Here is a 15,297-nt window from a genome sequence, read left to right on the forward strand (position 1 = left end):
CCACTAACAAAAAGAGTAAGCCAGTGGGTCCCGTGCTCACTGAGCCACTGGACTCAAGATGTGGCAGGACTCAAGCTGGCCTGGCTGATGAGGGGTGATTCCATGAAACCAGTCCCAAGATGCTTGTTTTCGGTCCAGGGAGGACCTGGCCTGGCAGTTCAGGTTGGACTATTCCCACTGAGAATAGGGTGAAGACTGATTTGCATATGGCTGTGTCCAAACTGGGGTAGCATGATCGACAAAAAAACAATGGATTAAACCCAGATGTTTGTGACTGGGGTGAATGTTTGCATTGTTCAGCATTTCGTCCATCATCTGTTCTTTTTCCCTTGGTCACCCTAAGTGTGAAGGGTATGTCCAGACATGGGTCCCATGCTCATTGCACCACTGGATTCAAGCTAGTCTGGCTGACAAGGGGTGATAGCCTGAAACAGGTCCCCGGATGCTTATTTCTGGTCCAGGGAGGACCTGGCCTGGCAGTTTGAGCTGGACTGTTCCAAGGGTGGGTCAGGACTGAGTTGCCTACGGCTGGGTTCAAACTGGGGTGGCATGGTGGGCAGAAAAGATGGATTCAACCCAGATCTTTAGGATTAGGGGTGAATGTTTGCATTGCTCATCAGTCCATCCATCATTTGTTGTTTTTACATGTTTGTGTTCAACACCATTATTTTAAAATGGATTATATCGTTTTTAAGGTTTTGCTGATCTTGCTACTGCTCTTTTCCCCCTCCCAATCAGTGTTGCGCTGCAAGACATTTCTTCTCTCTTTTCCACAGACCACCAATTGAATGACATCAAAGATTTAAAAATGCACAATTGTTTTAGGAAATGAGTACTGTGAATAAATCTTCCACCATGTACCCAAAGAATCCTTTTCAAGGACTTCTGTTGGAAGTTTTGTTGCCGGCCTCCTAGGTCTAGGAGCTACTGTTTAAGGAATATTTAATTTTGTGCTTAACATATCTGGAGTGTAGTTGCTGAGGCAGCAGGTAGAAGATTTATCTTAGCTTAAGAAATGGGTAAATACTAAATATTTAGAGAATTGTGTTGCTGTTTCTGATTTACTAATGCATGATCATACCATCCTGAATTTCCAGAATCTATAAATAGCTCGTGTGAATTATGTAGAAAGACTTGTGAGTCTTAGAATCTGTTAGAAATTAGGTCTCTAGTTGGCGGTGGCTTGCACTCTATCCAAGTAAGGATCCTCACTCTAATCAGTGGAGGGTGTCAAAAATCTAAGATAACCCCTGCTCACACCCTTGGTAGTGTGGCTCAAGCAGTTAGGCTTCTCTTAGAAGCAATGTGTAAAGTATTTGTATACACACAGTAATACAATGAAAACACCACAATAGTACTCCACACCAGTTTTTTTTAAATTAGACAATATGTATCTGAGTAAAGCAAGACCAAAGCAACAAAAATCCAACATACACAGGTAAAGATATGAATTTTCAAAGAATAAATGTAGTATAGTGCACAGAAACACAATGGCCCCAACTGGGGCTATCATAAGGGCTTGACAGAGTCGCTTCCGACAGTCTGTTGCTAGTCATGAGGGAGCACAGGCCGGCTATGGACTTGTGTAGACCCCGGTTACAGTACCTTGGAAAACGATGAGGAAAGGAAGACATTGCATGGAGTCGGGGTGGCGAGGTGTTGCTGGAGCTGGGGCGATGTCAGTTCCTTACTGCCACCGGGAGTGGTGAGGCATTGGTTCCTTACTGCTAGACAAGGGGGTGAGGCGTTGTTGCCTTACATTGCAAAGGATTTGATGCGACGTTAGCAGCAAGCTGGCGGTTCCTTATGACAAGGCGGGATGATGAATCCAGCAGGTCAAGACATGAGGCGTCGACTTTGCGGTGTCACAGTCACACCATGGGGCCACAGATGCTGCAGCAGAGACTCAGTTGGGTGCCATGGACATCGGTGACATGGCACTCTGGACTCAAGATGTGGCGGGACTTCACAGGTGCTGCTGCGATGTTGGGTCTGCATTGTAGGTTGCGGTCATTTCACTCAGCGGAGACTATGTCCCCGTGGAGGTAGCGGCACAAGGTTGGAGAGCAACACCAGTTCCAAAGTCGTTATGGAAGTTGATGTACTAATTTCTTCTTTGTTGCACCTGAGTTCACTCCCAAGAGCCCAGGAACTGGATTTGGCACCACTTGGCAAGTCAGGACTCTGAACATGAGAGCCCAGGTGCTGTCAGATTAACTCTTTGATGGCCATGAGACTTCTTAACTGGAGGCAAGCTCAGTTCAAGCCCTTTGAGAACCTTGGAAAGCAGGATGTGATAAAGCAAAGTCCAGTCCTTTCACTCCCATGACAAAAGCAGCAAGCAGAAGGACAGCACAGCGAAGCAGCAGGCAGAGTGACAGTCCCTCTTACAGCATCCAGCTCTTCTTCCTGGCAGAATGTCCTCAGTTCAGAAGTGTTCTAACTATGTAGGGTCAGAGGTCCAGTACTTATACCCATTCCTGAAGTAGGCAAACTTCAAAGACAAGTTTTTGCAATCCACAAGACTCTGCCTTTCCCTGTCCTGGCCCCAGGCACACTCCAGGGGGTTGAAGACTGCTTTGTGTGAGGACAGGCACAGCCCCATTCAGGTGCAAGTGTCAGCTCCTACCCCCACTCTAGGTCAGGCTGGTGATGGGCCATCAGGATATGCAGGACATACCTCAGTCCCCTTTGTCTGACTGTCTAGAGTGAATGCACAAACAGCCCAACTGTTATCCTGACCCAGACGTGTATTCAGGAGACAGGTAGAGGCACAGAATGGTTAAGCAACAAAATTACTGCTTTCTAAAAGTGGCATTTTTAAACTTGCAATTCACAAACCAACTTCACCAAAAGATGTATTATTAAATTGTGAGTTCTTGAAAGCATTGCTCACACACCATTTTCTGAGGCATCTAGCTGCACCACTAATTCCTTGGTAAAGTCTGGAGGCTTGGGCACGGGTGCGGTGCACATGGCCTCCTTCAGGGTGTCAAAAGCCCTGGTATGCCTCTGTCCAGATCACCTGACGTAGCTGCTTCCTGGAAGTCAGCTCTGTCAAGGGGGCAGCAATGGTGCCAAACCCCTTGACGAATTTACTTTAGTATCTGGTAATGGCTAAAAAGTCCCTCACCTCTGTCTGAGTCTTGGGGGGCAACCAAGCCAGAATGGTGTCAATCTTGACTTGAAGGGAGCCACTTGGCCATTCCCTGCCTGGTGTCCCAAGTACACCACAGACCCATGCCCTATCTGGTACTTACAGGCCTTGATAGAAAGGTCTGAACTCTGCAGGGATCTCAACACTTTCTGGAGGTGGTTCCAGTGGTCCTATCAGCTACAGCTGAGGACAGTGATGTCATCTAGGTAGGCAGCAATGAAGTTCTCCAACCCAACCAGGACCTGATTGACCACCCTGTGGAATGTGGCAAGGGCGTTCTTCAACCCAGAGGGTATAACACAGAACTGATAATGCCCCTCTGGTGTTGAGAACGCAAACCTTTCTTTTGCCCCCACTGTCAAGACAATCTGCTATTACCCAGACGTTAAATCAAGCTTGCTGAGGAACTTGGCAGCTCCCAGCTGGTCAATGAGCTCATCAGCTCAGGGGATGGGATGCGTATCAAGACATGTAAAGCACACCAGTACATGTTGTATCTCCTAAGTACACTGCACACTGTCCATGGGGCTAAATTAGACCTACCTTAGGGGTGACTTACAGGTAATACAAGGAAACGTTTGGGCCTGGCAAGTGGGTGCACTTGCTAGGTCGACATGGCAGTTCAAACCTGCACACATAGGCACTGCAATGGCAGGCCTGAGACTTGTTTACATTGCTACTCTACTCATGTGGGTGGCACAATCAGTGCACAGACCTACTAGTAGCATTTGGTTTACAGGCACTAGGAACACCTGGTATACTGAACTAGGACTTACTAGTAAATCAAATATGCCAATCATGGAGAAACCATTCACTAATAAGATTTACACAGGGAGCATTTGCACTTTAGCACTGGTCGGAAGTGGTAAAGTGCTCAGAGTCCTAAAGCCAGCCAAAACGAAATTCAGCACAGGATCAAAACAAGAGGTCTGAAGATAAAAGGCAGGGGAAACTATACCAAGAGCCTACATGTATAACAGAATCACTAGGTCATTTTTTTTGTGTTGCATCAGCTGCTGCTGGGGTGACTTTTCATTATTTTTGCCTGAGACTATGACCATATTATCTTGGATTTTTCTTATAGGGTGCTGTCAGTACTCTTTATGAGTTTGACTCTGCAAGTTTTGCTTAAACTTGACTAATTGGGGCTACGTTTTATGACTTTGTATTTCTATATCTGAGCCTTCATCATGATTCATGCATTTATTTTCTGTACCGCATTTATTAATATTTTTGTACTAGATCTATTTTGCCCTATTTTTTATTAGAACTCAATTATTAATGCTTCTATATTTTATTCTGTTTTACTCTGCTAAATTATGCCCTTTCTCGATGAGGAGTGTTGTCTCTAACTGCTAGTTGATACAGAGACATTGGAGGCTAACTGATTAGGTGCAAATTGAGGTGTTCAAAATTATTGGGATTCAGGTGATTATTGGGTTATAGGCTCCCACACTATCACCTGGGAGGATATTCTAGCACTGAGCAGGTGTGAGTCTAGTCAACCCTAGGGCCTAGAGGGACTACTTGAAAAGCCATGTCTTGAGCTTCTGGTGGAATCTGAGTGAAGAGGAGGCTCTTAGGGGTAGCAGCATGTCATTCCATACTTTAGGAGTGATGTAAGAGGAGAAGGCTAGAATGCTGGATCTGGTTGCCTGTATGTGTGGCATGAGTACAAGTAAGAATCGGGGAATAGGGATACCTGGAAGGTTTGTGAAAGCAGAGGCGATTGTTAAGGTATGCTAGGTCAATGTTATAGAGTTCCTTAAAAGTGTGGATGAGGAGTTTGAATTGTGTTTGTTTGTGTATGGGGGAGCTAGTGGTGCTCCTTAAGTTGTGGTGTAATGTGAGTGTGGCGTAGGAGATTGAGAGTGATTCTGGCTGCTGAGTTCTAAATGGTCTGTAGTCTTCTGGTTACGTTTTTTTTTATCCTAGCATAGAAGGTGTCCAGTTTGAATGTGACAATAGTGTGAGTGACAGTTTTACAGGTGCTGATTTGGAGCCATTTGAAAATCTTCCTCTGCACCTTCATGATATGGAGATATGGGTCATGTTGAGTTTCCTGTAGATTACAGTTCTGGAGCTCTTTGTGTGGTTGATGGAGCTGGATGTCAATCCTAGCTCTGTTATCCACCAGGAGGAGTCCCACAGTGAAGTGCTCTTCCTGAAGGTCATATATTGGTCTTGTCAGTGTTCAGCTTCAGACAGTAGGTCTTCATTCAGTGGGTGGATTGATGCAGGAATTGATCTTGATCTGGGTACTGGGTGATTTGTCTGTGAACGAGAGAATGAGTTGTGTGTCATCAGCATAGGAGAGGACATTGATGATTGATGTCATGAGGACAGATGATGCTGCCCAGAATTATCATATATGCATTGAAGGGGGCTCTGTTCAGGGAGGATTATTGTGGATCTCTACAGATTAGGTTTCAGGAGCTTGAGGTGTATGGTTCCAGTCAGGAAGGAACAAATCCATCGAATAGCATGATATCGTGTAGTGCTAGATGACGATGGGGTAGGAGACTGTGTCAAATTCTGCAGAGAAGTCCAGGATGATGAGGGACAGTGTTTGCTCTCACGAGACTCATGCGAATGTCATATGTGGCTGTCAAGGAGTTGATGGTTGTTAAGGTATTTGGTAAGGTGTCTGTTGATGCCTTTCTCTAAGACCTTGGCAAGGAATGGTAGCAAGGCAATTGGTCTGTAGTTGGCAAGTGTTGAAGGGTCCGTGGAGGGTTTCTTCTGCAATAGGAGGACAGTTACGTGCTAGGAAGGTCACGGAAAAAGAAGAGGCATTCATAATGGATGTGAGTATGGTGCTAATGGGTTGCAGTCCTCTGGAGTAAGTGTGGAGGGGGTATTGGCCCGAAGGGGTTCCTGAGTGGATGGACTTCACAGGTGCAGTAGTGTCCTTTGGGGTATTGATGGGTCATGCAGTTAGCCTTGGCTCTTTGGATAAGTTTGGGTGGCATTTAGCAAGTTCTGTTAGGTTTGGTTGTGGGTTAAAGTTGCTGTAAATTGCAGTGATTTTGTTGCTGAAGAATTGAAAGAGATTGTTGCAGATATCTTGTGATGTGGTAATCAAGTTGGAGGTGGCTGCTGGTGCAGTGAAAATCTTAACAATAATGAATATTTCTTTGTTTCAGTTAGTACTGGCATTGATGCGAGAAGCGAGTTTGGTCGTCCAGATTATTTGATGGCTGCCTCTCAGAGCAGATTTGAACATGCATCTGTTTGCATTGTAATAGCTCATTCTCCATTTACACTCTTGTTGTTTGCAATGGCGTTTCATCAGTCTGAATTCCTACGTGTACCAGCTGATCCTCTCCCTCACCAAGGACTCCACTAAGACCTACCTCCATGAAGGAATTAAGTCCATCGCCGAATGGATGAAAAGCAGCTGCCTCAAACACAGTTCCGACAAGACGGAAGTCCTCATCTTCTGCTCCACCCCCTCCGCATGGGATGACTCCTGGTGGCCTGCCACTCTCGGAGCCGGTCCGACTCCCACCGACCACGCACGCAACCTAGGATTCATCTTGGACTCCTCATTATCCATGACCCAGCAAGTCAACGCCATTTCCTCCTCCTGGTTCAACACCCTATGCATGCTCCGAAAGATCTACAAATGGATACCCACCGAAAACAGAAGAACAGGCACCCAAACCCTCGTAAGCAGCAAAATGCACTCCTGCAATGCCCTCTACGCAGGAACCATGGCCAAAGCCAGAAGAGGCTGCAACGCATCCAGAACGCTTCCACACGCCTCATCCTGGACATCTCTCACCATTGCGACATCACAGACCACCTGAGAAACCTGCACTGGCTCCAGGTCAACAAGAGAATCACCTTCAAGCTCCTCATCCATGCTCACAAAGCACTGCACAACACCGGACCTGAATACCTCAACAGACGGCTCTCCTTCCACACCCCGACCCAGCATCTCCGCTCCGCCGACCTCGTCCTCGCAACCGTCCCACCCGTCCGCAGAACTACAACCGGTGGTAGATCATTCTCACACCTCGCAGCCAAAATGTGGAACACTCTTCCCACCCACCTGCACAAAGACCAAAGACCTCCTTACATTCAGGAAACTTCTCAAGACCTGGCTGTTTGTGCAGTAGCAGCACCTCCCCCCTCTGCTCCTCACCCCAGCACCTTAGAACCCTCACTGGTGAGTAGTGCACTTTATACATTCCTGATTGATTGATTGATTGATTGATTGGCCTAGGGTCTGGATATTGTTGTATTGCAGTGTTTGAGGGGGGTCTGGGAGCCAACACACAGATGATCCAACTGTTGAAATTCTTATTGGCTTTGGGGAGGCTGTTGCTGTGCTCAGTTGGTAGGTGTTGAGAGCAGTGTTACAGTCCTTATCAGCGATGCTGATCCAGTTTTGGCGGGTGGTCTGGTGCGGGTGTGTAGGTATTGGTGAACTTGATGAGGGTGTGGTCTGTCTAGGAGACATATATGGGCTTGTTGACTTAGATGTTTCGAAGTAGGTGAAAGTAAGGTCTAGGAGGTGTCTGGCGACATGGGTAGGTTCCTTTGCTCATTGGGTGAGGGCAAGGCTTCCAAGGTCTTTGATGAGTGCTTTTGAGTTGGAGTTGGTGTGGCTTCCAGGGGAAAATTCAGGTCTACAAGTAGGATGTAAGTGTTGAGGGTGAGTGGTACGACATGATCCATGATGGTGTCGGTGAAGTTGGTGCTCAGTCCTGGTAGTCTTTAGATGAGAATGCCACTTAGAGTTAAGTTGGATATGACATGGAGCTTGAACAACATATGTTCCATGTTGGAGGATGATGGATTTGTGGAAGAGATGCAGCTGATAGTGTTCTTGTGGTTGATGGCTATTCTGCCACTGGCTTGTGAAGGATGTCTTGCCTGGCCGTCTTGTAGCCAAGGGGAGGGGCACTGTAGAAATGCCAGGTGCTGATATGGGTTCAGCCAGGTTCGTCTTGTATGTCCTCTGGAAATGCTATTGATCTCCACTTTGCCTAATTACCTACATAACTATATTTCATCACCCTTTCAGTGGTTTCTATGCTTTGCCACAGTCATCATCCATGATTAGTAAAATGTTCAAGCTTTTGGCTTGAAAAATCCCCTCTGCACTTTATGTATTTGAAAAGGCATTGGTATTGTTAGTGTATTTCTTCAGAAAAGGTGATGTTCAATATCTGTATCTATTTATCTTTGGTTGGTCTATATTCCTATTCACCATCATGCTCTTCAGGCTACCAAGTCACAGAGTGCCCCTCATTATGATCATGTTGGGGTCATGAACAATAATTCTTACCTGCTCTTTTACCACAAACTTGAGTTAATCATAGTATTGGTCAGTCAGGAATAGGCAGAGCCCTTCTTCTCACCACTCTCAGAAACTAAGAAGATAATCTGTGTCAGTTGATGACAGTCCTTTCTGTCCCATGTCATCATTAGCATCAAGTTCAAGAGGGAATGCAGAATTTTAACCAGTGTCCTTACAATTCCCAAGGCTCATCTCCATCCAAAGTCTGTTAGTTACCGAGGCTTCATCAACTAGTCCTCAGACCTTTGGAACATTGACCTTGTGATTCTGACAGTTACAGATCAAGGGCTTCCTTGGCATGCATCCGGTGCCTGGAATATTTGTATATGTGAGTTGTATTGAATCAACTAGCTGAATGAGTGCAGCATCAAAGGTTTGAGTGTGCCTCTCGGATTGGTCCCTCTAGAGTTATTGATTGAGGGCAAAATCATCTGAGTTCTTTAGCTGTGCAGAGGTGGCAGCAGGATCCTCATCTCAAACTGCTATTCAGCCCTGAATGGGCAGGTGATCCTTGTTAAGATGAATTAACTATTAGTAAAGAGCTGTTAGAAATGGGGTCTTTGGTTGGCAGTCAGGTTACCCCCTGTCCAAGCAAGGACCCTCATTCTAGTCAGGGTAAAGGAGAATCACCCTCAGCTAACCCCGCTCACCCCTTTGGTAGCTTGGCACGAGCAGGAAGACTTAACTTCAGAGTCTAGGTGTAAAGTATTTGTACCAGCACACACAGTAACTCAGTGAAAACACTACAAAATGACACAACACAGCAGAGAGTCCAGGTGCTGGCAGGGGAAGTCGTTGATGGCCCTGAGACTTCAACAACAGGAGGCAAGTTCAGGATAAGCCCTTGGAGATTTCTTCACAAGCAGGAATGCACAACAAAGTCCAGTCTTTGTCCCCTTGTACCAGGCAGAAGCAGCAACTGCAGGATAGCTCCACAAAGCACGGTCACAGGCAGGGCAGCACTTCGCCTCAGCTCTTCATCTCTTCTCCAGGCTGATGTCCAGAAGTGATCTAAAGTCTATGGTTTTGGGTGCTCTTCTTATACACATTTTGGCCTCTGAAGTAGGCTTGCTTCAAAGGAAAGTCTCTCTTGTTTGTGAAATCCTACCTTGCCCAGGCCAGGCCCCAGACACACACCAGGTGGTTGGAGACTGCATTATGTGAGGGCAGGCACAGCCTTTTCAGGTGTGAGTGACAACTCCTCCCTGCCCTCCTAGCACAGATGGCTCATCAGGATATGCAGGCTACACCCCAGCTCCCTTTGTCTCACTGTGTAGAGGGAGGTGCAAACAGCCCAACTGTCAAACTGACCCAGACAGGGAATCCACAAACAGAGTCACAGAATGGTTTAAGCAAGAAAATGCCCACTTTCTAAAAGTGGCATTTTCAAACACACAATCTCAAAACCAACTTTGCTAAAAGATGTATTTTTAAATCGTGAGCTTAGAGACCCCAAACTCCACATGTCTATCCGCTCCCAAAGGGAATCTAAGCTTTAATCATATTTAAAGGCAGCCCCCAGCTTAACCTATGAGAGAGATAGGCTTTGCAACAGTGAAACCCACATTTGGCAGTATTTCACTATTCGGACATACAAAACACATTAGTATATGTCCCACCTTAAACATACACTGCACCCTGCCCATGAGGCTACCTAGGGCCTACCTTAGGGGTGTCTTACATGTAAGAAAAGGGAAGGTTTAGGCCTGGCAAGTGGGTACACTTGCCAAGTCGAATTGGCAGTTTAAAACTGCACACACAGATATTGCAGTGGCAGGTCTGAGCCATCTTTACAGAGCTACTAATGTGGGTGGCACAACCAGTGATGCAGACCCACCAGTAGCATTTGATCTACATGCCCTGGGCACCTCTACTGCACTGTACTAGGGAATTGCCAGTAAATCAAATATGCCAATCATGGAAATCCAATCAACAATACAATTTACACAGAGAGCATATGCACTTTAGCACTGGTTAGCAGTGGTAAAGTGTTCAGATTTCTAAAGCCAACAAAAAGAGGTCAGAAAAATGGGAGGCAGGGGGCAAAAAGATTCGGGATGACCCTGCATAAGGAAAAAAAAGTCCAACAAGAGCTATCTAAACTACTAGGCGATAGGTGGACATTGTTGGATGTTGGCGAATCTGTCTCATTCTCTGAGAGAGTGGGCGGAGCACCCATCCATTCTGGGGTTGAAGGGAGTGGGTCACTACAGAAACACAGTCCCAATGTTTGTATTTTCACTGTTACAGAGTTTTCTAGTTTTTACGAGGGAATACTCACACTTGGTTCTTTTTTCTAAAATTGAATCACTGCTCTTTATTTCTGTAGTTCTTGATACACTTAGAAGCTAACTGCCTCAGTTGTGATCCTGATGGCCTATCAGGCATTTTAAGTTTATTCTCTTTTACCAAACCCTTCTCCCTTTTCCCCAGTTTTTTTTCCGTACTCAGCCAGCACTTCACCTATCACATTTCCAACACTCCTGTCTCTGGTTGTGGGTTTGAGTCCCTGAGTTCAAATCATTTTCCTTTTCACATCGATGCTCTTCTCCCGGATTGCTGCTCAGGATGTGTGGAGCCTTTTGCATGTGGTAGATGCATTCTCTCTTACTCGTGGACACAAGGTCCTCTATTTGCCTTCTCTTTGATCCTATAGTAAACAGGATTGTCACAAGATGAATAAGGAAAGAAGGAGTGAGGGTGACTCTAGTAGTGCTATATTAGAACAGGATGTTTTGGTTTCCCCTCCACTGTCAGTTGGAAGAATGACATTACTTGTTTCTTTCTCAGTTCTCATTTCAATTTGCATGGTTTCTAGTCCCACTCAATGCATCTATGTGTTTACATCAGTAAACAAAAAGGATTGAACGACTTTGCGTTCTGGAGACGACCTATGAGATATAGCCTGTCTCTTCATCACTGCAGTCACCTTTCTACTTTGTGGTCTTCTAACAGGTATTGTGTATCTTTTGGTTCCTCTTTGTGCCTATTAATCAAAATATAATGTCATGTGACCACTTTAAGATTCTTGATTCATTAAAGCATCAGTTTCTTCTGGGTGCAACGATCTCCTATTCAAGAGCTTTAATAATAACATTCACCGTTTTTCTCTACCATGGTTCAGCAACGCAGTAACTGAGCCAAACTCTTCTTTGCTTCTACAAAGTTCCTTATTGTTGTGATCAGCGGACGTCGGTTGTTCTGAGTCATGCTTATGAGCCTACTGATAGTGAGTCCTCTAAATATTCCACTTTGGAAGTCTTCTGCACTTTAGAAAGGGTGACCTGGAGTGCTACTGCCTTTACAACGATATCTGTGTTCCCACCCAGAATGTTCAGTTTGAGACTATCTCCCATGGTGCTATCTGCAACCCGGAAAGGTGGTTGTATTTTCTGTAGGCGCAAATGTCTCTTTTTATCTTTCTGTCTCTCTTTCTTATGTGGGTGAAGTCTTCTTATGTGCTTTTGAGCATCTAAATATGATGGTCAATCCTTCCCGGTCATGAGCTCCAAAGCTTTCCAGCTGCAACCACGATCCAGGTGCAGTCCAGCGGCTTTATGGTAGCTTCCTTGGTTGATTGTAAAGGCGGTTCTATGGCTAGCATCCCCCTAGAACATTGTTACACACTAAAAGGTCCAGGTGGGGAATTCTCTTTGTCCAGTTTCAGTGTTGCCGTCCTCGCATCTGCATCTGGTTACGCTGTCCATTGAACTTTTGGTACTGCAGAACTTTTGCGTGGTTTGTTTATTGTTATGATATTGGCCAAACTCTTCTATCGGTATTACTTTCGGTATCTTCTCCCTCTCTCTCTGAGTTGCATTGACTTTTCATTGACTTTGGTAATTCTGGGAGAGGGAAGGTCTTAAAGCTCTCCCTCCTCGGACAGGACGTTTAAAAAATGCTGTAAGACAGTACTTGCTACAAAAAGTGATAGTAGGAAAGTGAGGAGGACTTTTAGGACTCAATTTAAGGTTTAAAAAAGTAATTAGGGTTTGAAAGCAGAATATGCGGGCTTAAAAGAGTCGTGTCTGATTTCGGATTACTGCTGCGAGAGGTATTTACCCCAGACAATGGTAATGGGAGTAAACAGGCCTTGCTGAACGTCCGCTAGTGCTTAGTTTGCAAAAAAAAAAAAAAAAAAATACACGAGGGCAACATTTGTCTCAGAAACTGATCGCCCGTACCTCTTATTTAACTTAAAGCTTCTTCCTTCCTCCGCGTTATACTTCCCTTCTCTTTATCTCACCATTGCAGGTTTTTTAATTCCTGATTTTTCACTATGTCACTGTCTTAATTTTTTTTTTCCTTTTTCTACTTTTTCTGTTGTCTGCCTTTCCCTCCCCTACACTCGTTCTGAATATGGGGATTAAAACAATTCAGGTCCCCCAAAACGAGTGCCGGTGACCACCACCTGCAACCACCTGCACCATTTAAACACTGCTTTTTTCCGTCAATATATTTGGAAAGGATAACAAATATACAGTACCGTAATAAAACGAGCCGTGGCGGTGTCTTAGCTAGCGGCGCAACGACTTAACAGTGAAGAAGGAGCATTCGACTGACAGCTAAGTCCACGTTGAGGGTCACGGTTTCTATCTTCAATACGAAGTTCTCGCAGTCTGACTCCATGTCGGGTATGCGCTGCCAGAACGAAGCACGCATGCGCACGCTGTCCACGGCAACAGCAGCATCAGCACTGAAGCGCGTGCTGAATTAACCGGGAGCGCAGCACCTGCGGCGAGGCACCAGCGCTGACAGACGGTCACTAAATTTGTGTGCAATATCAGAGAGGTGGGCTGTTAAGAACCAGTGTAGAGACAGCATCACGGGGAGCACCGGGAGAGCTGTACACAGCAATGATGCTTTGAGGCTGTTAAGAGTTATGAGTTCAATAACAGAGAAAACGGCGACCAGCCAGTAGGCCGTGCTGGTGGTGCAGCACCAGAGACAGCCGACAGGACAGTGGGACATAGTGCAGCATTAAAGGCAGCAGTACTGGAAAGGGCGGTGCTCATAACTGCGTGCACACCTTACTCGAGCCAGGCGCACAACCAAAGGTTGAGCACAGATGGTGTGGAGCTGTCATTAGAGTACAAGCGGCAGCAGCACTTTATGGAGAAGATGGGTCACCCGGCTGTACGCAGCACTAGAGCCAGTGTTACTTGTGGCCAGTGCTATTGTAGTGTATTGCAACTGCATTTGTACAGCGCTTACTGTCCTTGACGAGGTTTTGAAGCGCTTTATGCAGGACTGCTCGGTGCGCAGGATTCCAAGATCAGTTATATGTAGCACAAGTGACTGCAGAGTTGCGGATTATATATGAGGGTGACAGCAGCGACAACATCCGGGGAGGGCAGTTGTTACAGCTGGCTGGGATTGCAGCATTAGGCAGTCACGGGCTGGTGTTTACCGGCGCTAGGAGGGCAGTGATGCCACACAGCAGCACTGATGCAGCAGAAGCTGGGAACGCAACATGAGCGCTAGAGACAGGCGCAGTAGGAAGAGGCTTGAGAGGCTCTGCACCAGAGACAGTGGCGATTGGAATTGGCTTGAGAGAGACTGCATCAGAGTCAGCGGCAGTGGCAAAAGGCTTGAGAGGGGCTGCACCAGAGAAAGCGGCAGTTGGGAGGCGGTTCAGAGGGCCTGCATCAGGGATAGCAGCAGTAGGAAGGGGCTTGAGAGACTGCCTCGGAGACGAGGGGACCTGTACTAGATCTGACTCAGCTGCCAGAATAAGAGAAAGCTAATGTGGGAAAGAGACTGCTCGAGCCGGTGGAAGGGTATCAGCACCAGAGACAGCAGCAGTGGGAGGGGCCGCGGGAGCAGCACAGTATCATAGATAGCCAGGAAGGAGGGAATGCAGGTGATGGGAGCAGCACCATAGACAGCGGCAGCAGGAGGGGTGCACAGCGCAGGGTGCGGGGAGATTGAAGGGTTTCCCAGCACAGGGAGGGTAGTCTCGGCAACATAGACAGCAGCAGTGGGAGGGATACCTAAAGCTGGGAGGGCAGACTCAGCACCAGCAAAGGGCGAGGGAAGGGCCAGAACCCACCAATTGGAGCCAGTGTAGCAGGAGCAGCATACCAGCATCACCTCCAGAGGAGGCGGGGGATGCAGCAGGCGGTGGCGGGGCTGCAGAAGGCGGTGCGGGAAGCAAACGGGCCCCGGTGATGGCACCCAGATAGCCCCTGCGGCAGGTAGGCACAGGAGCACCATGCCACGGACAGCCCGAGAACTGTGACTGCAGCAGCAGCCGCACCCACACCGGCCCACCCAGCCAGCAGCTTGCCGCAGAGACAGTGCCCCCCGCCTGGGAGCGATGAGCCATGAGGCCGGTAGCCAGCACCCACCGGCGGCCGACTAGCCCACCTCCGGGCAACCTTCCACACCCACTCTTGCTTTGCAGCCTTCTCCTTTCCTTCGTACCCCGGGCCTGGGGGGCCTCTGCAGCAAACACCGGTGGGTACCAAATTCTGCCCTCTGCGTCTAGCAAGCTTCGCGTGGATGGGATGTATAGCGTGTGCATGCAGACTCATACCCTGAGCTTATGGGAGTTACAGCGCCAACGGCTAGGTGCACATAAAATACCCGACCATATGCAATCTGTATCAGAGGAGGCATCTACAGGGGCCACCGCATGGGCATGTAGAAAGGGGTATCTATCTATCTATCTTTCTATCGCTCGCTCAAACATCTGAGAAATGTACTATTAGCGCACTGGAACCATAACATATTCATATAGAATCATATCATGACATCTGCACTTGGGAGCTAAAATTAGCATATAGAAGGCGTAGCATGTGAATATTGAATCGCAATATGAACATTG

The 15,297-nt window shown here is 47.0% G+C and overlaps 1 protein-coding gene across 1 annotated transcript in view; it reads left to right on the plus strand.

Annotated features, from left to right (window-relative positions):
• Positions 1-14,559: 14,559 nt before the first annotated feature.
• The window catches only part of ADAM23 (ADAM metallopeptidase domain 23), an 842,294-nt gene continuing 841,556 nt past the window's right edge, over positions 14,560-15,297 (plus strand). The window contains exon 1 of the mRNA XM_069225976.1: positions 14,560-14,927. Within this exon, the coding sequence (XP_069082077.1) occupies positions 14,795-14,927 (133 nt within the window). The 5' untranslated portion in view covers positions 14,560-14,794. The remainder of the gene's footprint in view (positions 14,928-15,297) is intronic.

The sequence above is a fragment of the Pleurodeles waltl genome, chromosome 3_1 (assembly GCF_031143425.1).
Source record: "Pleurodeles waltl isolate 20211129_DDA chromosome 3_1, aPleWal1.hap1.20221129, whole genome shotgun sequence".
NCBI lineage: Eukaryota > Metazoa > Chordata > Amphibia > Caudata > Salamandridae > Pleurodeles > Pleurodeles waltl.